At 45.9% G+C, this 22874-nt stretch overlaps 1 protein-coding gene across 22 annotated transcripts in view; it reads left to right on the forward strand.

Moving 5' to 3' along the window:
* Positions 1-22089, forward strand: part of GIT2 (GIT ArfGAP 2) — a 57581-nt gene extending 35492 nt beyond the window's left edge. For 5 of the 22 annotated variants that reach the window (XM_046024107.1, XM_046024108.1, XM_046024109.1 and 2 more), the window contains 7 exons: positions 527-669; positions 2541-2690; positions 6303-6551; positions 8203-8292; positions 12661-12743; positions 13343-13531; positions 21287-22089. In XM_046024107.1, coding sequence (XP_045880063.1) covers positions 527-669; positions 2541-2690; positions 6303-6551; positions 8203-8292; positions 12661-12743; positions 13343-13531; positions 21287-21602 — 1220 coding nt within the window. In that variant the 3' untranslated portion in view covers positions 21603-22089. The other 17 variants (XM_046024121.1, XM_046024122.1, XM_046024123.1 and 14 more) reach the window with 14 other exon arrangements.
* Positions 22090-22874: the final 785 nt, after the last annotated feature.

The following is a 22874-nucleotide window of genomic DNA, read 5'->3' on the forward strand; positions in this document are numbered from 1 at the left end:
TCTGTCCACTGGGTTGTTCTGTTTTCTCTGTTCTCTCTGGCAGTCAGGACTAAATGCCAGCGAGCCTGTTCTTTGAGCAACAAGTTTCCAGGCTCCATTTTAACAGTGTCCTTACAGTGACAGTACCTTGTAAACAAGTTACAGTTACAGTTGAATCACGGTTAATTTTATAATAGTTACAACTTTAGTTCCCTGATGTGGAACTACACTCTGTCTCCTGGAATGATGAGAAACTTGGGAACCTGCCTTCTCAGTCTGAGCAGCACTTTCATAAACCACCTAATTAATTTGCCCAGATTTGGTGAGTGACCCAGAGGGACGCTGAAATGCCTCTGTGCAGTTGACGGTAGACCTCTGTCTGGTTGATAACTTGCTCTGTGATTCTTAACATTAGTGTGACTATAACATTGGGATTTCTGTCATTTTCTTTTAATCTTTAAATGGCTAAACCCAAAACTCCTCCCAGTGGATTTTAGGGGAAAAAGTTTTTTTAAGCCTGAAGAAAAGTTATTTCTTCTGTTGATAGACAATGTGGAGCTCATACTGAAAACAATCAGTAACCAACACAGTGTTGAGAGTCAAGACAATGACCAGCCAGACTATGACAGTGTGGCCTCCGATGAAGACACGGATCTGGAAGCCACTGCAAGCAAAGCAAACAGGCAGAAGGTGAGGTCACACAATGCACACAGAAAGGGAGAATATGTTTCTTGGGATCTTTGCTCCTGCAAAGTCATCTTGTTTGTAAACCACTGTGAAGAGTGCCCTGGAGTTAAGGTTGGGATTTATAAAACTTGTGAGGAGGGGCTGATGTGTTTTATTCCCTCAGCAAATGTTTACCAAGTAACTTCTGTGGATCACTCTCCCAAATGAGGCCCAGTCCCTTTCCTGTGAGGCCACCCCTGCCTGTTAGGAAAGGGAACTGCAGTCAGCGGTACAAAGTGATACATGTCATAAGAAACAAATGGAAGCTGGGGTTAGGGGTGTGAGAGGAGACCCAGCTTGTTGGCAAGGACAAGTGTTCAGGGGCACTGTGTAAGTGTCCTGTCAACATGTGCCTTAAAAGGATGCATGGGATTAGGTATGTGGGGAGACAGGGGAGGGTGATCTAGGCAGAGGGAAGGTGAAGGAGGATGTCTTGCAGAACCTGCTCTTGGTAGAGACAGCCTAAAAGGACTGGGACACATAGCTGTAGCAGAGGGCAGGGGTCACACCATGGAGGAACATGACCTCAGACAGAAGAGTCCCCACCTTGGCAGGCAGTGTAGAGCCCAGGAAGCTCTTAGGCAGGGCAGTGAGGCGATAGTCAGCAATTTGGGTTCCTCTCTTTGGGGAGGATGGTTCTTGGTAGGTCAGAGAGCAGAGGAAGGAAACCCCATTGGGATACTGCTGAAGAGCCCGCCGTGGAGCCCATGCCAAGAGGATCCAGATGGAAGGGAAGTCACAGTAGCCAAGTGAGTGTGGACCCAAGGAGAAGGCTGTGGAGGCCTGCTGGTCCACCTGCTGCTCAGTCCCCAGACCTTGCCCCAGATCTCGCCCCAGAGGAGCTCAGCAAATGTTTGAGAATGGACAAACAAAGCAGATAAACAGGTCTCAGCAATAAGTTCAAATGTTTGAAGCGGGGGCGTAGGCCTACAGAAGATGTATCCAGAGCTGTTCAGCTCACACGACTGCAAGAAGAGTAGTGCCATGGGTAGATACAGGGAATGCAGAGGGGACAGCAAGAGTCACTTATCCCATCTGATACGCCCCTGCCCAGGGTCCCCAGAATCACCAGATTCAGACCAGAAGCCAAAGTCATGATGGGATCCTACCAGCTGGCGTCCTCTCTGCCTTGCACACCTGCTCCCTCTGGCTAAGCTCTGCTGCTGGCTAGAACATTCCTCCAGACAGCCACTGGACTGATGTCATTCCAGCTGTTACTCATGTCTCACCTACCCAAAGCCTTATCCCACCTGTCTCATTAAAAGGCACCCACCTTCACCCCTAATTGTCTCCCCAGCCCCTCACCTTGCTCCATTTTCTCTGTTTTTCACAGCACTTGTCATCTGCTGTCATACTAGATAGTCACTTGTTTTTATTTTGTCCCTCTCCCACTCTGCTGGGATATAAACACCATGGAAGCAGTAATCTTTGTCTCCTTTCTTTTTTTATATATCCCAAGTCCCTAGAATACTGCCTGATGCTCAATACAAATAGGTCGGAATGAAGGAATTACTGAAAGAATGTATTGAAAAAAGGAAAAAGGAATGAGCAAGAGAAAGGCAGGCAGGCAATACAAGACAGATGCTCCGAGAGTCTTCGTCAGACTAGATTTGTGGCCACACTCCCTGTTCTGTTAGAAAATACTGACTCTGATATTTTTCAGATATTATAGTAACCCTACCTTTATGTTTTATTTTTGTGTTCCTCCCAGAAGCCTTGATTTGCTTTGATTAACTTTGCAGTTCAGCTGGCATGGTCAGAATTTGAAATTCTTTAGCTATGAGTCTTGAATGTTACATCTCAGATTGTGAACATTTTCCCCAATTTATTTTTAGAGCCTAGATTCAGATTTATCAGATGGACCAGTCACTGTGCAGGAATTTATGGAGGTCAAAAACGCTCTAGTGGCTTCTGAGGCCAAGATACAACAGCTAATGAAGGTGAATAACAACTTGAGTGACGAGCTGAGAATTATGCAGAAAAAGGTAACATGTTAATAAATGCCAGGATGATTGACTCTTTAACCCGTAGTATAAGGAAGAATCCCAGGCACAATGCTGGTGGGCCGAGGGAAGAAAACCAGTTAGTCCTACAGACCTAAAAACCTTTGGGCCAAGCTTTTTGGAAGCAGTATGTATTTGGATATTTCAGATGAAGTGATTTTGGTTAAAAACAAGTCCAGAGTGAGTTTCCCAGGCACTTGAATGTAGTTGCAGCTACCCTTGCACTGCTCCATGCTTCCTGGGAATGTGGATGCCCCTCATGGATGCACGCCATCCTATTGCTCATTCTAAAGAACCACACCATGAAGACAGAGCAGGCAGAAGCCCTTCTCGGTGCCCCGTGCAGAGGGTGCCATCCCTGCTCACTCATATTCTGTTGTTACCCACCCAGCTCTGGCAGCTTTGTCCCCACATCCCCAGTACTTACTAATTTAGGATATCCTCAGAGCCTAGAGCAGGGCCTGCTGTGGGGTAGGGACTCCATAAATATAAGAAAACATTTTCGTTTTCACTAGCGAGAGCTGTACACTAGTAAGAAACAATCTCATTTGCCTGGCATGTTCTCGTTCACTGCCTTTTGGGAGAGTCAGAAATACATGAATATATTAGCCCCTAAAAGGAGCATGGCTACTAGTAGCAAGGAGTATGCTTAAAGGGGGATTATGTGTGCAACTCTTTATGAGAAGGCTGTCCCTGTCAGATTTTGTGCACTTCCCTTAAATAGAAACAAAACAAAGTATGTATCTGTGTCTTAATCTGCCATTTGAAGAGTAAAGTTTCAGAATCCTTATCAGGAACAGAGGACAAGGTGCACTCCCTGTGTGGCTGGGTCTTTCCCAGTCATGTCCCCTAAAGGAAGCCCAAAGAACTAGAAGAAGGTGGTCTGTCCCCTCTGCCTGTTGGGGAAGGACGCTGTAAAACACTCTCGCTCAGGGCTTGGTCTAGGATTCTTTTGGTGTGGAGTTCTAGATTTTTTTTTTTTTTTTTTTTAGATTAATGGCCCCAAACCTATAATACTGCCTGAAGATCAACCAGATTTTAATTCACCCTTTGTTCTGGGCCAGCCTGGCCCTATCAAGGGCTGGTGTGCAGCCGTGAACAGGGTAGACCAAGAGCCCTTCTGCTGTATCATACAGGGCTGGCACTTCTTCGGTCTTTTCTGAAATATCTTTCGTTTAATGAATTACAGTTTGTCCCATTAATTGAACTAATAATTTTTATTGAGGTGACTTTTTCTGAAACATGCTGACTTTGCCAGTGTAAATCAGTCTGCTAACCATCACTTTTTTTTCCTTTTTGACTATAATGCTCCTTTAGTATTTGTAGAAATTGCCAGAGATAACCTCATATCTCTGAAAGCAAATGGCTTGAGCCTTAAGAAATGCAAAGTGAAATTATTTGCCATTGCTCATGGATTATCTCAATTCTTAGAAATGCTTTTGATTTCTAGAGGTATTGAATTACCTGTAACTTCTCATTTCCTGCTTCGCTCCTTCCAAACAAACATGTATAGTCTGATTCTTACTAAGATAGCATCAATCAAGTTTATTCTAGGACATCTCTCTAAATACCAAGGACTAAAATTTTTTAAAATCAAGACAAGGAACTTGTGCTCTCAAATACATTCAAGTAAAATCCACACTGGATATTTTAGAGGCATGACAAGTGTTAAGTTGAAGTTTCAAATTTCAAGGCATTCATTTTTGGATGACAAGGCATTATCTAAAAAACTCTTAAGAGAAAGTTTTTACATAGACAGACGCACATGACCAGACACACTGGTCATTCATGGAGGGGCGTGTGCGGTTCTGCTCCTCACTTTCTGGACTGTGTCCATTTCCCTTTAGGACATGGGCTCACTAATAAGTAGTTTGATAGGCACCTTCTGCTTGTCTCTATCCTGGAATGCAGGAATTTTCAGTGGCTGCTTGTTACTTTGCAGCTGTTCTTTCATTAGAAAATGAGTTGCACAAAGAAGTTATACCCCATAAGCCTTTGTGGTATAGAAGCACTCTATCACTCCTTAGTGGATCATCCTGTGAAAAAACAGAAATGAGGGTATTTCTGTGGCAGAGGTAGTATAAATCAGACTGTCCCCAAAATTTGGTGCTATTACTGTAAAGTATGTAGAATTTGCTTATTTTGCAAAGATGTGTTGGTTTTATTGCAAAGTTAGGTAAAAGTTTTTGTATCTATGTAGTTGACAAAGTAGCATGATGTGTATCTGATCTTTCATGTTTAACAGTTGCTTGGAAAAGATGCTAATTAATGAAGAGGAGCAGCGACTATTGGTGTAAAATTCACAGATCGGTGCTCTCTAAATACAAATTCACAGACCGGTGCTCTCTAAATACAAATTGAAAGTCACTCCTAACAGTGAATGGGTTTGCTATTGAAAAAGTAACGATCTTCTGGTGCAAATGCATTTGCTTGCGGACTTGAGCCCTGGCCCCGGTGGGGAATTTGGTCAGAATTTACAGTCTCTGTCAAAGAGTAGACAGCTGAACTTACACCACACCCAGCTTATAAAATGTCTTGGAAGATGAAGGAGCACCAGAGGGGAAGGACACTGTGCAGACGGGACTCAGTTAATTGTGTTTCAAATGCCAGACGCTAAGGAGTAACACGATTCCTTGCTGATCCCTTAACTCTAACTCATCAAACACCATGAAGCAGCCTGCATGTGAGGAATGGAAGGAGCAATCAGGGTCTCCAAGTGACAGCTTTTAACTAAAATAGGGTGATGCCAGACAGATTAGAGTGATTAAAGCCGACACCGTGAGGTCGTGTTTTTGGGTGACAAAGCCAAAGGAGAGGCCAGATATTCTGGCCCTGGTGGAAAGCTGACCGATCACCAGAGGGAAGCAAGCGTGCTACGTGGAGCATTCAGATGAAGATGTTAACGTAGTTTGATAGGCCTCCAGTTTTCTTCGTGATATGTTAATATAGCAAACATACCATGATTCGGTTCCCTCTTTTTTAAGAAGTTCTAAATTGTTTGGAATATCAAGATTATTCTGTAATAAAAATTTGTTGATCCTAATTTTTCTTGTTGGCTTTTTGGGAAGCAATAGCTCATCTGATTTTTCATAAGCTAAACTTCACTGTCTTTCTTGCTTTGCAAAGCAACTGCGGTTACCTTTGTGCTGCTTCCATGGCGTCTGCTGGCGTTTTTGGCATTTGCAAATTGCTCAGGGCTCATTTGAAAAGCAGCTTATCTAAATCTTCATGATCTCAAGCTCTTGCTTGAAACAGCCTTAGAAGAATCCAGAGTCTGGCTTGCCTGCAAACATTTCCCAGGCCCACCATGACCAGTTTTTAAGTGGTTAGACATTTTGTTTTTAAAAAGTCCAAACTGTAACTTTTCTGCAATGAGCAGTCAAGCCTGTTTAATTTGCTTTATTAAAGTGAGTTGATTGTGTGTCACTCATTCTAGGAGAGTGAGCTCTTATTTGTAGTTGCCTGGAACTTTCGACCCAGCTAGCTCTTACTGTTCTTACTGTTCAAAGCTGGTAGTTGTATGCGTTTACTTGGTGTTTGCTTTTTCTGCTTGCTATAGAAAAACACCGTCCCACTGCCAAACATTTCTTTCAGCTTCAAACACTCCAGAGTGAAAATTCGAACCTCAGGAAACAGGCCACAACCAATATTTATCAGGTGCAAACTGGTTCTGAGTACACAGACACTTCAAACCACTCTTCCTTAAAGCGACGTCCGTCTGCCCGGGGCAGTAGGCCCATGTCCATGTACGAGACGGGATCAGGTCAGAAACCGTATCTCCCCATGGGAGAAGTGAACCACCCCGAAGAGAGCAGGACGCGACTCCAGCCTTTCCCCGCGCACGTAAGTAACACCACCGGCGCTTACGCTCTTCACTCTCTGTCCAGCCTGACTCTTGCATTCCCTTTTCTAAACCTGCAGATCCCTGTGTCTCTGCTTTGCAAAATTGGGCTAGGAGAGTTATCCTTGTGTTTGCTGTATTAACATGTCAACAGATGCTCATTATACTCCCACAAGCAGACAGGGCCATTGGCTGAAAGTTTTCCAGCAAGGTTCAGGTTCTGGTTCCTGTTCAGCACTGCAAAACCCCCCCGCCCCCCGCCAACTTTTCTCCCTCATATCCGTATCTTTCCCAGCCAGCCAGTACTGGAACTTCTTTTGTAACAAACTTTTCTTCCCTACTTCTGAAACCTAAAACAAATGGTAAAGGTCACCAGCAAAAGGAAGTGCCATCTTCTTTGATGTAGACAGATAGGTGCCCCTCTGTGAAATGGAGCCCTTAGAACTCAGCGTGCCTTCTCTGCTCCCTCCCGGACAGGCAGGTGGTGTGTGTGGCCTGGACGTGCAGGGTAGGTCTGGAAGCCTCCGCGCCTCCTCAGCCTCTCGGTGTGTGGTCAGCCTGCCTGCTTAGCTTCTGCATCCCTCTCCTCCCCTTCATGGAGAAAATGTTGCTGTGTCATTTCATAAAAGGGAAATGTAAAACCTCTATGCCAATTTTACAAGTATTGTATTCTGTAGATTGCATTCTGTAACAGGCTGCTAACCACCTCGTTCTACAGTGGAATAAGCATTGTGTTTTGAGGTTTCCAAATGTTACATTTCTTTTGGATTAATTTATTTTAAAAACCCAAGTTTTGACAAAATGTCACAGTCCTTTAGAACTTTGTTTTTTTCAGAGAGTAGTATTTATCTTTCATGAAACGAAAGTTGTTATTTCTTTAGTCAAATTTTATAGGAGTCTCTAAGAAATTCTGAGTAAATGCAGAGTAAAGGATATGGTCTAGTAAATTAAGCTCTAGTTTAATTTTGTCAGGCTTAAGTGCAAAAAATTTCAGTGTTATTGTATCGTAGTTGGGGGGGGTCTCTTCAGCTTTTTAAGTTGTTTGGGCTAAAACATTCTAAGGCAATTGATTAGATATGTTTGGTGTAATGGAAATGCCATCGAACTAACTTAATCTTATTTTTGTATAACTGAAAACAAAAATTAGGAAAAGCAACTTTGTCAGTTTTCAGAGTATTCTTTTTTATTTTAGAAACATTTAGAATGCAATGTTATTTTATTGCTAAAGTTCTGTATCTGTATTGAAGAATAGATTAATAACCTATACCAACTGAACCATTCATATAGTTTCTTATTTCAAGTATATCCTGATTAAAAAACAAATATTCATTTAAGGCTATCCATTAAAAAAAATCTGACAAAATGAACAAATTAAGCTAGGTGTTATCTTTTCTCTGATGGAAAATTAGCTTTGTAATTCCAAGAAATTTCTGGGAGACATCTCACTAAAGGCGTAAACATTTCTGGGGACCTGTCATCAGTTAGCATGGCAGTGAGCCTGCTTGTCACAGAAATTTCAGCATTGATCTCACACAGTGAGTTACTTTTTAGGATTCTTTTACTGGGAAGCCCTGGGCTGAAGCCAGGGTAGGTGGTAGGGTTTTTTGTTTGTTTTGTATTTTGCCGAGTGTGGTTTTTTTTTTCCCCTTCCAGATCGGGAGGAGTGCGCTTGTGACCTCCTCTTCGTCTCTGCCTTCCTTCCCCTCCACACTTTCCTGGTCGAGGGACGAAAGCGCCCGAAGGGTTAAGTACACTCTGACCCATCTGCTCTCTGGAGGAGGGGCAGTGCTCCTGGGCGCTTTATGCTTCTCCTGGCCCTCCACTAACTGCCCTTCTGTCCTGCATGAGGCAGTGCTTCCCCCAGGTGTCTCACCACAGAGGCCCAAGGGCCCACGCGCGCGCACGCGCACACACACACACACGCACGCACGCACACATGCATGTCTGTAGGAGGCGGTCTCCCTTTTCTCTAACCCATGTTGCTCAATTTCACTTAATATTAACAAAGTTTGTAATTTACCCTATAACATTTATTCAGAGCATCTTGTCTCTTTATACAATCAGAAAATTAGCTGGCTGCTGGTTAAATATTGTAATAGGGTAATTGTTTCGAATTTGTTGAGAGTAACAGTTATCAGACTAACATTAGTATACTTGGGCTAACTGAAACACTAAGACATCATGCTTTATTATTTTTTTATTTCTTTGCCTGTTGACATTTTTTATGTCCATGCCATACCTGACACCCCCAGGGTTTGCAGACCCTGTGTCCCGCATCAGAATGCAACACGGGGCAGCTTTGGAGGTGTAGGCAGCTGTCAGTGTGGCGCTCACCACTTAATGAGTTGGTCAAGTCCAGTTTGATGATGTATGATTTACATTCCCTGTAACAGTATGTGACTCAGGTAAGCCCCTTTGAGAGTAGCCCGACAATCACATTATTAAGCACCTCCTCTGTACCCAACCTTTCGGTAAGTCCAAGTATCCTAGGGACTTGAATGACATTCCTGCTCCCAAAGGCATTGTCAGTTTAAAAAATCCTTTCCTGTGGCACCTGGCTTGCTCAGTCGGTTAAGCATCCAACTCTTTTTTTTTTTTTTAAGATTTTATTTATTTATTTGACAGAGAGATCACAAGTAGGCAGAGAGGCAGGCAGAGAGAGAGGAGGAAGCAGGCTCCCCGCAGAGCAGAGAGCCCGATGCGGGGCTCAATCCCAGGACCCTGAGATCATGACCTGAGCCGAAGGCAGTGGCTTAATCCACTGAGCCACCCAGGCGCCCCTAAGCATGCAACTCTCTTGATCTCAGGTCTTGATCTCAGGGTCGTGAGTTCAAGCCCTGCATTGGGCTCCAAGCTGAATGTGGAGCCTACTTTAAAAAAAAAAAAAAAATCCTTTCCTGCAGAAGAGTGCATGATGTCAAGCTGGAAAACAGTGCAGAGAGTTTACAGGCTTTGAAGATGTGCATTCGGGTCATGGCACACTTTCTTTAACAGAAGCATTAACTCGAGAGGAGGGAAGGTGGCTGTGGGTGAGGCAGGACTCTCCCATCCCAGACAGGGTGGTGCTTGCACTAGGCTTTTTCCCATTCCTTCCACATCAGTAGGAATGACAGAGAGTCTTTCTTCCCCACTACCAGAGCCATATGGCTCATGGAGGCCCTTTCAGCACTTGGAGGTAATCTGTTAAAAGGAATTCTTGTATTGGTCTTTTGAAGAGTTCAGAAATTAAATTGCAATGTTTTTAGTGTAATTTTTCAGTTAACTGAGGGACAGTTAAATAGAAATGAAACAACTCATTTGAAATTTTACTAATAAGGGTCAAGTAAATCTCTTTTGCCCACTGTGAAATTTGTTTTATAAAAAATTATCTTCTTTGGTAGTTTTGACTTACCCGGCTGCTTGCTGAGACAGTTTTATACGAGATTAACAGTTACGTCATTTATACTGATAATCTTTTTTTTTTTTTTAAGATTTATTTATTTATTTGACAGATTGAGAGAGAGAGAGAGATCACAAGCAGGCAGAGAGGCAGGCAGAGAGTGGGGTGGGAAGCAGCCTCCCTGCAGAGCAGAGAGCCCAATGCAGGGCTCCATCCCAGGATCCTGAGATCATGACTTGACCTGACGGCAGAGGCTCAATCCACTGAGCCACCCAGGCGCCCCTATACTGATAATCTTGGTTGTTCCGGACAGCTTCATCATGAGTTTAGGCTATTATGGTATTCAGAGAAAACTGCACATCTATTCAGTGAAATAAACCAGCACCAGCTTATAAGGTAACTTTTCTATTAACAGCTTTGAGAGAGCAGCACTTTAACTAATAGGTCTTAATCTTAGCTCTGCATGTTTATAATCATTTTTCTATAATTAAATGCTGGCTAATTTGAAATCCTGTGCCTTTCTTTTGTTGACACCGTTGAAAGACGGTGAGTAACTGATTTCCCAGGTGGTTATTGCTGTATGTTGTTTTCTGTGCTTGAGGAACATTTCCTGAGTACTTGTTGGATCTATGAGTTGTTAACTCTTCTAAAATGTTTGAATGAAACCTGGTACTTTGATCATTGCGGGGTAATGCATTTGATTTGTAATTATCACATTTACACCAAGGAAAGCAGAAAGATTGATTATAAAAATGTGAGATTTTCTGGGTTTAATTCTGTTTTCTAGATTTTTCCACTGGAGCAGCTCTGGATGAATTCTCTAGAATAATTATTTAAATGCAAGTTTTTTACATTTCATTTTTGTATGTGCATGTGTGTGTGTGTACACATACAGACACACATCCACATCCACTCATCCACATGTGTGTGCATGTGTAGATTAAAACTAAAGGAAATAAGCATTCCCTGTGAAAGGTAAGATGGGGTATTTTTGTTTGTTTGGGGGGAGCTTTTTTTAGATCACCTCTAGAAGAGCCTGCTTTCCCTGTTCCTGCACGGAGTACATGCCTAGCTTTGGTCTTCCAGCTACACTGATGGATTCGTAAAGCCAGGTCAGAATAAGGCACCCGGTAAAACAGAACTGCTTACTGATAGGAGAGGAAAACTCAGGGATCTGGAAGGTTGTCGTAGATTTTATAGAGTAGCTTTTCAGACTCTCCACGTGACTCCAAGCCAACACTTTAAATCATTTGCCAGACGAATTTCAGTAGATAGAGCATGAGCTCACATTGAATTTTGGGAACCCAGCAAGCATCTTATAGTAGAGAACCAAATAGGAACACTCAAATATGGGAAAACCTCAGCATACAGTGGAAAGGCGCCTTTGCCCTGGGAGGGGAAAGGGAGGCCATGGGAGAGTAAAGTGAAATGTGGCATGAATAAGTCTTTCCCCACCCTGGGGCTGGCAGCTTTGCCAGTCTGCATTGGGCCTTCAGAGGGCCAAGCAGCATTACCAGCAAGGAGCAGATAATTAGACTTCATGTAGACTCTTAAACTGGCTTACTCTACGCTAGCCATTCTTTTGGATGAAGATACAAAGTCTCCATAGGTTTGAGCAAGGGTCTTAATTTACAGCCATATCTTTAGCCACATTTACTGCAGCATCAATAAAATTCCTTAGACACATGTTTCAATTAATTGGTATTACATTCACGGTATAAAGGTGGAAATAGCTCATATTTGTATTTTGCAAAGTAATTGGTTAGGTTTTGAATCCGATTCCACTGACTTCTGTTCCAGAGGATGAAATTCCCAAACACTGTGGATAAAATAAATACTGAGGAAAATCATTTTTATTACACTCCAGAACTAACATGCCCCCTTCAGGGGAATGTGGTCCCCTCCAAATTTGGTCACCCTGGAAGACCTATGCGTCACTGTGCTGATGTTTGCCCAAAACAGTTTTAGGATTCCTCCATTGAATCTGTGTCTCATTTTTGAAACTCCACAATTGCATCAAACATTTATATCCTAAGGGGTAGATGTTTTGGGAAACATAAAAGTGGTTGGAAACCAAGTGTCATGCTGGATTAATCCATTTTGTTTCACAAACAACATGCAACAGTAATACCAGTTTTCTTGGGTGGCTCGTACCAGCTGTCTCTGAGGGCAGTTCTTGGAGAGCCCTAAGTGCTCTGAGCAGTGACAACTCTCGGGGCCCCAGGAGTGGAATACTGGAGTTAGTGGGAGACGGGACCTAGGGTCTTGGTGCTGATTTTCTGCCAGTTCTGTGGCCTTGGTGTTGTCCCCTAGCTCTTTTGGCCCTTTGTTTTCTCATCTGGTATTAGATCAGATAATCTGCAGCTGGCTTCCAGCACCGAAGGTGTCAAGTATGTAAGTGCTAACCTGTGTGCATTGTATTCTAGTTTTCAACTCCGTACTCCTTAGAGAACTAGACGTAGTGTGTTGCCTCCCATGTCTGCATTAGTTTATACCAGGGATCTGCTTATGGAGTTGCCACTGAGCTAAGAAGAAAATGGTGCCAAGAAGGAGAGAAATCATTTCTGGGTCTACTATTCAGCCTCTACTAAATTTTCAATAAAGGGGTGATTCCTGTCCCAAGTGAGATCTGGGGCCCGAAGGCCACATAGCCTAATAGGTAATGATTCCTTGGCAAGTTCCCAAATGTCTCATGCTTGAAACATAACGGGTGTTGCCTTTCTCTCTTGCAGGCATCCAGGCTGGAGAAGCAGAATAGCACGCCTGAAAGTGACTACGACAACACCCCCAATGACACGGACCCAGACGACACAGGGTACAGCTGCAGGAGAACTGCCCTGGGGTGGGCTCTTGAACCTGAGACCTAGCAGCCATGCTCAGGAGATGCACTTTATCCCCCACATGCCTCCTCTGTGTTTTCAGAACCAGGAGGTCGTAAAACATGGAGGCATAAGTTCACAGTTCAACCTCTCATCCTATTCCTACCCCAGGGGCCTGGTTTTCTTTCACCGGCATATTATACCCGTCTCTGAGGCTGTAGTATGCTTAAACTCAGTACTCTTAAGTCAGCATGAGGTCACATTCTGCGTCGTCGCCCAAGGGATAAGCTGGCTTAAGGATGGCTCTGTCACAGCACATCCTTGCTGTTCCACTTGTTTCCTCCCTTTTCCCGTCTTTACCCTTCCTCTGAGAGTCATCATTTCCAGCCCCGTGGTAGCATGCAGCAGCTGCCATGTGAGCTGCGGATGCCTGTTGAGGAAGCAGCCTCACCGTGAGCCTCCTGCCGGACAGGATATAGGAAACCACACAAGCAGCCAGCTCATGCATTCAGCGGGTGCGCGTGCACTGGCTCCTAGAAGCAGAGAGGCAGCTGAGAAGCACCTGTCACATGTAGCCACTTTCTGATGGTCACAGGTCAGGCAGAAAGGGAAGGCAGAGGAGTATGGTGTGGCAAGGCGACGGCTCAGTACCAGATACAGCGGAACCCCACGCAACCCCAAGCCCCGTCCTCCCCAGCACGGAAGACGTCATCCGGAAAACTGAACAGATCACCAAAAACATACAGGAGCTCTTGCGAGCAGCTCAAGAAAGTAAACACGACAGGTAAGGGGGTTTGGAAATCCCACCTGGAAAAGTGCACATGCTCTGAAGGAGATGCTGCTCCATTACCAACAGGGATGGGTTGGGTTTATTCCCACATGCTGTTATTTTTAAGGTTTTTTTGAAAAGTTCAGTTTGTGTAACGGGCTCAAGAACAAATTTGTAAATTTCAGTGGGGCTGTTTTGGTTTTTACATGGTATTTTCCATTTTCCATGTTCTTATGAAAAGTGCTTTGGAAACAGATGCCTCTAGAAATAGAATTGCAGCCTAGTTAGGCTTAGTCCTATTCCTGGTGCTGGATATCGAGAGGAAAGAAAGAAGCTTCCTTAGAGCTTGTGGTTGATTCTTCCAACCCCTGTGCTCCCTGTGGTCTCTCTAGCTAGAGCAGAGTTGTCTGATTTAAAAGGGATCCTGACATGAATTTGATTTCTTAGGTCTCCTTTTCGTGCGTGTATGTGTGTGCGTGTGTGCAATCGTGTGAACATCTAGGACACAAAGTGGTTTACAGATAAAAGGGAATCTAATTGACACCCAAAGAATACTGTGCTCCTGAAATCAGAGGCATCTTACTGTGAGCAGAACTACATCCTGCAGTGTTGTTTTGTTTTGTTTTAAGAATTTGTTTGTTTGTTTGTTTGTTTATATTTGTCAGAGCAAGAGAGCAGGAGTGGGGTGGGGGGAGAGACAGGCAGAGGGAGAAGCAGGCTCCCCGCTGAGCAAGGATCCGATAAGGGGCTTGATCCCAGCACCGGGGGATCATGACCTGAGCCGAAGGCAGGTGCTTAACCCACTGAGCCCCCCGGGCGGCCCCTGCAGAGTTATTTCTTATGGTGACGAAGGGACTGGCTCTTGTTCTAGCTCAACCTTTTGTTCGCTGAGCACGAATTCTGAGAACTTCTGATGAGTCATTCACTGTTCTGGGTGACGTCCTAGTTTCACGTGGCCAGCCGTGTCGAGAGACACTCGTGAAACATGTAACATCCTCCCTTTGAGTTTAGGAAAGCAACAAAGGTCAGTCACAAGCCCTCACCAATCTCTCTGTCTTCTGCAGTCGGCAGAGTGTAAGTTGTTCAAGGAACGCTGTGCGCCACCTCCTTGGCCTCCGTGTTCTCTCACTCCGCATAAAGATGCACCAGCATCTTTTGTCTTCTCTGTGATCCAGCACCACCAGACTAGACTCCCCTTCTCTCCCCTTTCCCTTTTACCACACCTCTGACTTCCCCCAGGGTCACTACTTCCACTTGACAGGAGAGGAGTGGTCAGTGTTGAGTGAAGGATGAGAGTTCATCTTCTGGATGGACAGACTGCTGGAGGTTCCTTGGGGGAAAAGAGGAAGGCTGTTGATCAGCCTCCTTCCATGAGAATTAACATGGCTCTTCATCCCCCCCCTTCCCAGGCAGCCTCCCTGTCACACACCCCCATGCCTCATGAGCTCCCAGCATAAACATGTGTCACAGCGCACCGAGGGACAGTCTTAACTGACTCCTGATACCAAGATGGCCTCCCTCCTCAGGGTGTTCCCACCAGTCAACAACAGCCTTCGCTTTTCATCTACTCCAGTTCAGAAGTGCCATGCTATATTTCAAACAAACCAAAAAATATCTTTACATTGCATTGTTCTCTTCAGTAGTTCTCAGAACTATCTGCCTGGAAGCCATTTTTGGCCTCAGAGACCACAAAAAGGTACTTGTTTTTCTTTTTTCTTTTTCTTTTTTAAAGATGTACAAACCAATTCAAAAACCTCATGATCTGGTTTTTTTTAAGAGCATGAAAGAATGATGCAGAGTTTAGTCATTAGTTCACTCTTCCAGTTTAAATCATAATTGATCTAGAGATTTGGTATTTTATGACCTGTTCAAATGTTCTAAGATCTCTGGTTACTGACATATACAAGACACTTCCATTTATCATTTTGCATTGTACTGATTAAACCCCTGCCTTTTCCTCTTGTTTTCTCCTCTTGTTCATCTGTTGCTTATGCTCATCCTAAGTAGACCAGCAGCCTACACAGACACCTTCAGGCTTCACACTGGTCCCTTGAGCCCGGCAAGCTGCCCACAGCTCCTGACCTGGCCTCAGCCTGGTCCGTCCTCTGGGCCTCCACCCCCACTCCCTGCCTGTCTCTGTCTGTCTCTCATATATGCACACATGCGTGCACAAAGACACAACTCAGGAGTACTACATATTATGCACAGAACCCTCTTTTTGAGGAAGGATAACACCTTGAAGTTGTGAACATGAACTCCCCCGAGTGAGGAGGAGGACGACTTTCTCATTGATCTGCATGTGCTTTCTTTTGTGGCTCATTGAGGACTTCTTAAAATATTTCACACTGAGAGAGTTTTGGGGAGGTATCCGTAAGAAAATTGTCTTCTGTGTAGCAGAGGGAAGACTGAATTCTATTTCTGGGTCAAAATGAAAACTCTAAGCAAAAATCTTCCAGGTATGAGTCTCTGTTAACGTGTTGTTAATGGACATACTGGTTCAAGTAAGATTCATGGAACAGTGGTTGCCGTAGACACAGCCTTTTTCCCTGAGTGTTTGTGTGTCCAGATGGGTTGTCGCCGCTTCGTATACAAGAGAAATGACTCCCTCTGTCTTGGCTTTTTTGTTACTCTATGGAGTATGGTTCTAACTGCTCACAAAGATAAAAGTCAGGATCGCTCATTGGAAGGTACTTCAAGATAAGATAAACCACACTCTTGAAATGTAATGATTTCTTTCAAATGTAGCCAGTCTTAATTAAAATAGTTTTGAGACTCGATTTCTTACAAAGATGAAATACAGAGGTTGCTTATTAGTGTTAAAGCAGAAGCCAACTTTATGACTTCAAAAATGGGGAAAGAATTTTACTTGAGGGCTTTAAGTGCTAAGCTGGATGCTGAATGAGATTTCATTCCCTGTCTTGGAAAGGAAATTTTAAAACAGCCCCATGGGCGCTTGTGGAAGGCCACACTTGCATATTCACACCATATTTCCTAACATGCTGCAAACAGGCTGCTAGTGAGCTTTTCTCATATCCCATTCCCCCACCCTCCCCCCGGCCCCGGGCTCTGCGGGTCAGTTGTTCTGAAACCAGAGCCCTGGCCAGTGGGAGCATGCTGGCTAAGAGCTGCTGCTCCATCCGTGTTCAGCGCGTCTTCGTCTCTGGACCTCATAACACATACTACGGGTGGGAGCCCGATATTTTGAAGGTGCAGAAAACCAGCCCCATATGCTGCACATCCCAGTGCCAAGAATAAGAAGCCGAGTGAAGCCCAAGTCTCCATTTCTGCAGTTCTCCTCATCTAAGAAGTTAGAGTCACCAGTCATGAATGAAAAGTGGCCTGCTCTAAAGAAAGGCGTGAATCTCTTGTGTCTCTGATAGCAGGAGAGGCCTGTGGCATGTAGTAAGGGGCCGGGGCTCAGGTGCTGGACAGTTGGGTTTGTGCTCGACTCTCTCTCACCGACTGTGGGACCTTGGACACATTCTCTGCTTCTCCAGGCCTCAGTTTCCTCTTTTGAAAAATGGGAACAGAGCTGGCACTCTGTCAGTGCTCCCAAACCCTCAGCTCTCAGCTCTCATTCAGGGGGCCCTTAGGATGCCAGTGGCTGGAGGAAAGGATGAGGACAGGCGGAGTCCATGCACTTTGTCTTCTTAGAGCTCTTCAAGCGAGCGGAGAAAGTGCTGGCTGTACTCCTAGCCCGTTATTACAAGCAAAGTCATGGCAGCTTCATGAGAAAGTGGGTGAGTGAGCCAATAAAAGAGCAGACCTCGGTGTCTCCTCTTTACCCAGAGTAAAGCTTTGATTCCCCAACAGTTGAGATGTATCTGTCAGCTTAACCGATGTGTGGATGTTGAGGTGTAGGCTCCACTTTGGATCTTAAGGACTTTTTTCAGTCCTTTATTTTTAATTCTGTGGCCTCTGTGTGGAAATCGTCTCTCTCTCAAGAACTGAGAAAGGTGAAGCATACGAGACGAGAACCAGTGACCCCCCGAAAGCGGTGGGACTGCCGTCCCAGACTGGCTGGCTGGCTGTGGCTTCCCCGGCTAGTTCTGTGTGTTGCCTACGTTCCGTACCCGGAGACTGTAGCAGATTGAATGCACTTTCAGGAAAGGATGAGGACCCTGCTCCTATTGGCGTGGCATCCACGGGGAGCTGGCAGCGGCCTCAGCCCCTCCTTGGGAGAGTATAAATGGAGCGCATTCTGGCCCCTGAGTTCTCTCCGTCTCTGTGGTACTTCGTGCTTCTGCTGTCTTTGAATAACCTCTTCGATGTTCTTGCAGCTATATCCCCTGCTCAGAGAGGATACACGTGGCCGTTACTGAAATGGCAGCATTATTCCCCAAAGTAAGTTGCTTCCTTACTTGGTTCAGACCCTTTTAAATGAACTGAAAGAAATTTCTTCAGGATCCTCAATAATATATTAACCTTTATTTAGCGCAAGTTTTAAATATGCAGACAGTCGTAGGGGACCTAGAAATCATTTTGTCCTACATGCATACCAGTGGGCTTTTTTGGTTTTGTTTTGTAAAGATTTATTTATTTATTTGAGAGAGAGAGAGAGAGAAAGTACACATACGCATGTGTGTGAGTTGGGGAGGAGGGGCCGAGGGAGAGTATCTCAAGCAGACTCCCCACTGAGTGAGGAGCCTGACTCCGGGCTCGATCCCCGGACCCATCAGATCATGACCTCAGCTGAAACCAAAAGTCAGACGCTTAACCAACTGAGCTACCCGGGCACCCCTATGAATATTGGTTTTAATAAGGCAAGAATGTGTGAGCCCAGTGCTGAAAGGCAAAGCAGCAATAGATTAAAATTGTATCTGGAATATCTCATCCGAGTGGGTTACTGTTTTTGGAAAACCAGCTCAGACGAGGGTGTCCTAAAACAGTACTGCATACACTTTGACCTTTGAGTCCGAGCACTTGGGCGTCTCTCACGCTGTGGGCCGCCCAGCTTGCCGTGTCCTGAGCACCCCCACTGAGAAAGGGCACGACGAAACTGCGTGCCCGTGGAACAGCTTGAGCTGTCCTCACAGGAACACTTGTCCCTGCGCTTGGGTGTTCATGCAGCTCACGCAGGTGACTGTGTTCTTCCGTTCAGAAACCCAAGTCTGACACAGTGAGGACTTCCCTGCGCTTGCTGACATCCAGTGCTTACCGACTCCAGTCCGAGTGCAAGAAGACCCTCCCCGGGGAGCCCGGCCCGCCCACGGACATCCAGCTGGTCACGCAGCAGGTCATCCAGTGCGCCTACGACATCGCCAAGGCCGCCAAGCAGCTGGTCACCATCACCACCAAAGAGAACAACAACTGAACAGCTCAGTGCCGGCCCTTGTGTTTGCTAGGCTTTTTAAGGTCCACTTTCAAACTGAGACATGGAATTCTGCCAGTTTTTACAGAAACAAACATTTAATGAAAGTTTAGAACTTTTTTTTAAAAAGCTCAGTATTATTTTTGCATGTTTTCTAACAAATTTTCGACTATTAATTTTACCCACTTGCCTTATTTTGCGCCTGTTTGCCAGTTTCCTCGCTGACGTTCTGTCGTGCTGTCAGTGGCTGTTGTTGAGCTGATGGTCACAGCCCTCCAAACGCATAGTTCCATTGTTCCAGGTTTGGTAGACCTTTTCCCTCCCTTTGAGAACTGCCTGTTAAGGGTTAAAATTATAAATGAGATTTTTAGTGAAACATTTTCTGGAGAAAGTTGGGTTAAAAAAAAAAATCCACCTCATCTGCTCCTGAGCAAGCATCATGCAAGAAGCGAATTTTCCAGCCCTAGTGCAAGAATCTCTAAGTTTGGGGGGGTCTACAAACACGGATGTAGAGAAGGGACTTTGCTCCTCTCTAAAAGTAGTGTGACAGTCTCTCTTGGAAGGAAACAATGAACTGCTCCATCGCTTTTCACTGTTTTATCTTGTTCGATGTTCTTTTATTTGATGTTTCTGTCTAGATCCTCCGTCTCTTTTACCGTCATCCTGAGGTCTCCGCGGTGCCGTGTGAGCACTCATCCCCCACGTCCCGTGTCATTTGGCTTTGTCCAGGTAGGAGCACGGCCACATTACCACGCACGGTTCAGTGCTCCACCTTCCCACAGGAAACCAGATGTGTCATTCCAAATGTGTGGCAAACGTGCCGTGTCGCACAAGCCGTGACTAATTCTGTGCCGCCCCGTTCAGATATCACTGCCGTGAACTGTGGGAAGAGAAACGACCTACTCCCTGACATGGTAACGTATCTCTTTCCCAGAACTCAGTTCCTCTAACCACTTAAAGTTTCCTCCCACGGCCTGTTTGGCACATCTCATCACCTTTAAGGACTTCTTATAAGGTTTATACAATCTGATTTTGTTTCTCCTCTGTTACCTCGCTGGTACTTAAAACTTAGACCTCCTCTCTCATAAATTCCTCAGAGAGTGTGCTCTAGCTGACTGCTAGCTATCCTGAAGCTATGAAAGTACAGGTTTAGGTTCTAGAACATACTGATGTTGGTTTTTAAACTGCTAAGAAGACCTTTCTTGCTCTGAATGCTAAAGCATGTCCCTGTCCCTGCTTCTTGTGGTGTTTCTGTGGACGGAAGGGGCCACGCAGCATTGATGGAGATGAATGGAGTGGGCAGGTGCAGAGCAGGGCCACAGGACCGTGGCAGGGCAGTGGCACAGCCAGGAGGGACAGCAGCTCCCCAGCTCCACTTGGGCCGCCTTGTGGAAAAGTGGGCCCGGGGTTGACAGAGCTTTGATTTTTTTAAGAGACACCAGGAATGTGGATATTTTTTTTTGCCATTTCTCTATTTATAAATGTTGGCGACGAAACATTCTCACAGCACACAGCGGGGGTGAGCTGTGGTCTCCAGGCGGCCAGCTCAGAGATTCTGCCGAGGGGTCCCGTCCGCTGCACTGGGGAGGCCACGCCTGGTTTACTTCCGAGCCTTACGTGTCCCCTGGCCGCCCCTACCGTGGGTCAAGTTGCTGTTAGTCCTCATCTTACCTGTACAGTCTGCCCCATAGTGCTTCATTCATACACATGAAGAAGTCAGAGTAATCACAGTTGCCTCAGTACGTGCTAAATAAGCCTGTCTTGGGGTGCCTGGGTGGCTCAGTGGGTTAAAGCCTCTGCCTTCGGCTCAGGTCATGATCCCAGGGTCCTGGGATCGAGCCCTGTATCAGGCTTTCTGCTCCGCGGGGAGCCTGCTTCCTCCTCTCTCTCTGTCTGCCTCTCTGCCTAGCTGTGAGTTCTCTCTGTCAAGTGAATTTAAAAAAAAAAAAAAAAGTAAATAAGCCTGTCTTGTCACAGAACTGTTTGACCCACAAATATCTTCATAGCTTGACCGGATGCTGTTGTGAAGGAAGCACTGTGATGGTGTTGGTTTACTAAGTCCTGGGGTGTGGATGCTTTTGCCCAATTTTGCTGCACTGAGTAGCATGGGGAAAGGTCCACATCTCCAGAAGACTCATCCACTTGTCTGCACAATCCTAAGTGCCGTGTTCCTGTCGGATGCTGAGGGGACACCTACCTTAAATTAAGTTCCAGCACCATCTGACAACATTGTCCGCGTGCCGCACATACTTCGCTGTCCCTCTTCCTCTTTCCGACAAACACCTGCGCTTGCGTTGGGCCCGTGCAGGGGCCTCGAGAAGGGCCATCTTGAGTCGGTGCCTCAGCCTCCGAGGGAGGACAGGCTTCTAAATAATGAGTCGCTGGGGGGGGCGGTGTGCAGCGGCGTCTTTACTGGAACACTGGACAGGTGATGAAAGACCTTGTCTCTGTGCCCCTAGAGAAAGTCAACAAGTGCAGGGACCAGAGAGCGTTTCCAATCGCAAGAGCACCACAGCCGTTTGCTCTGGGAACCCAGTGCCAGCAGTCCAGAGAGCAGTTCTGGGTGGAGTGAGACACCTCCTTTGCTATCCTGCACACTTCCTCAGCCTCTTCTGCGGCACAGTCCCACCGGCAAACCGCACCTTGTCTGGACGGCCATTCACCACCTTTTGCACACGTGTTCCATGCCTTGCACTAACACCTAAGTTCTCTAAAGCCCTTTTTTTACTCTTCGTTCTCAAATCATCCCCCCGCCCCCGTGCCACACGTCGATAGGATGGAGGTGCACTTTGTGAAACGGACCCTTGCTGACCGGGACAGCTCCACCCTGAAGTCCTCCTCTGCCTCGGAACGCAAATAGTTCTTATTTGCCAAAGAACAGAGAATCGGGCCCAAAGAGCAAATACGGTATTTCACACAATTGGAACCACAGATGCACATCTCGGGAGTGACTGAAGCTGCAGAACCAAGAGCAAGACGAGCGCGTGTCTGTCCACAGCGGCTGTGAGCTCTCCAGTCCTAGAATGTTCCTTCTCTCCCTGTCCCCTGTGAAAGGCACCCTTGTTTTTATGAAAGAAAATGCTGCATAGGAAAAATGAAATGCCTTTCATTCAAATGTGCTCTATCCGTGTGACCCATTATTCTGTACCTTTCATGTTTATTGTACATTCTATTCCTGTAATTATTGTACAACCCTGTAAGCGTTGTAAAACCGTTCTGAAATTTGTGCCTGCTAGTTACGCAATAAACAGGCTCTGTAGTATCTTTGTGGTAATGCTGTGTTTCCTGGCCATTAGGTGATGTTTCCAGATTCTCTCCTCCCAAAAGGTCGTCTTAATGAGACAGTAGTGAATATGTCTGCACCCTGGTGGCTCTTGTCAATTTACAGGAGTGAAGACTTTTTCCCCCTCCTGCTTATTAGCAAGTAGCTCTCTCAAAAGAAAATACACATCAGTGCGCTCTGCTGTCCACTCCGCTGATCTTATCAGAATGTGTCCCTTCCTAAACTTATTTTCCAGGTTCAGCGACAGCCAGGCACGGTGCTCCCACCTGCTCCACCAGGTGAGGGTCTGTAGGTTACTTTGGTCTCTTAAGGCCACCAGCCTTCTAACTCTGAGAAGAAGGCCCATGGCGCAGGTTCCCACAGGGACAGCGGGGTATATCCGGGTTCATCGGGGCCACCCTCAGTCCCCAACAGCTGTCCTCTAGAGTGGTGACTTGGGGCTCTTCCCTCAAACAGAAGGAGCAGGGCATGGCCATCGCGTGTGCCTTTCCAAGCAACAAGGCTGGGGGAGATACAGCGTCCTACCTATGGGAGCCAGCTTGTCTGAGGCCCCACATGACACGCATCAGCTCACACCCGGAGGGTCCTGCTAGGCTGAGGATCTCATGGGCACGCACAGCACAGCCTCAGCAGGGCTCACTGGAACACAGCCAGGACCCCGGAGTCCCTGGCCTGCACTGTGCTGTAGGCCACTGCACCCTACCGTGCACCTCCTGGCCGTCTGCTTTTCATAATGACAGCTGGCTCGTGTCAGCCGTTGACTG

Source organism: Meles meles, chromosome 12 (genome assembly GCF_922984935.1).
Source record: "Meles meles chromosome 12, mMelMel3.1 paternal haplotype, whole genome shotgun sequence".
NCBI classification, from domain to species: Eukaryota; Metazoa; Chordata; class Mammalia; order Carnivora; family Mustelidae; genus Meles; species Meles meles.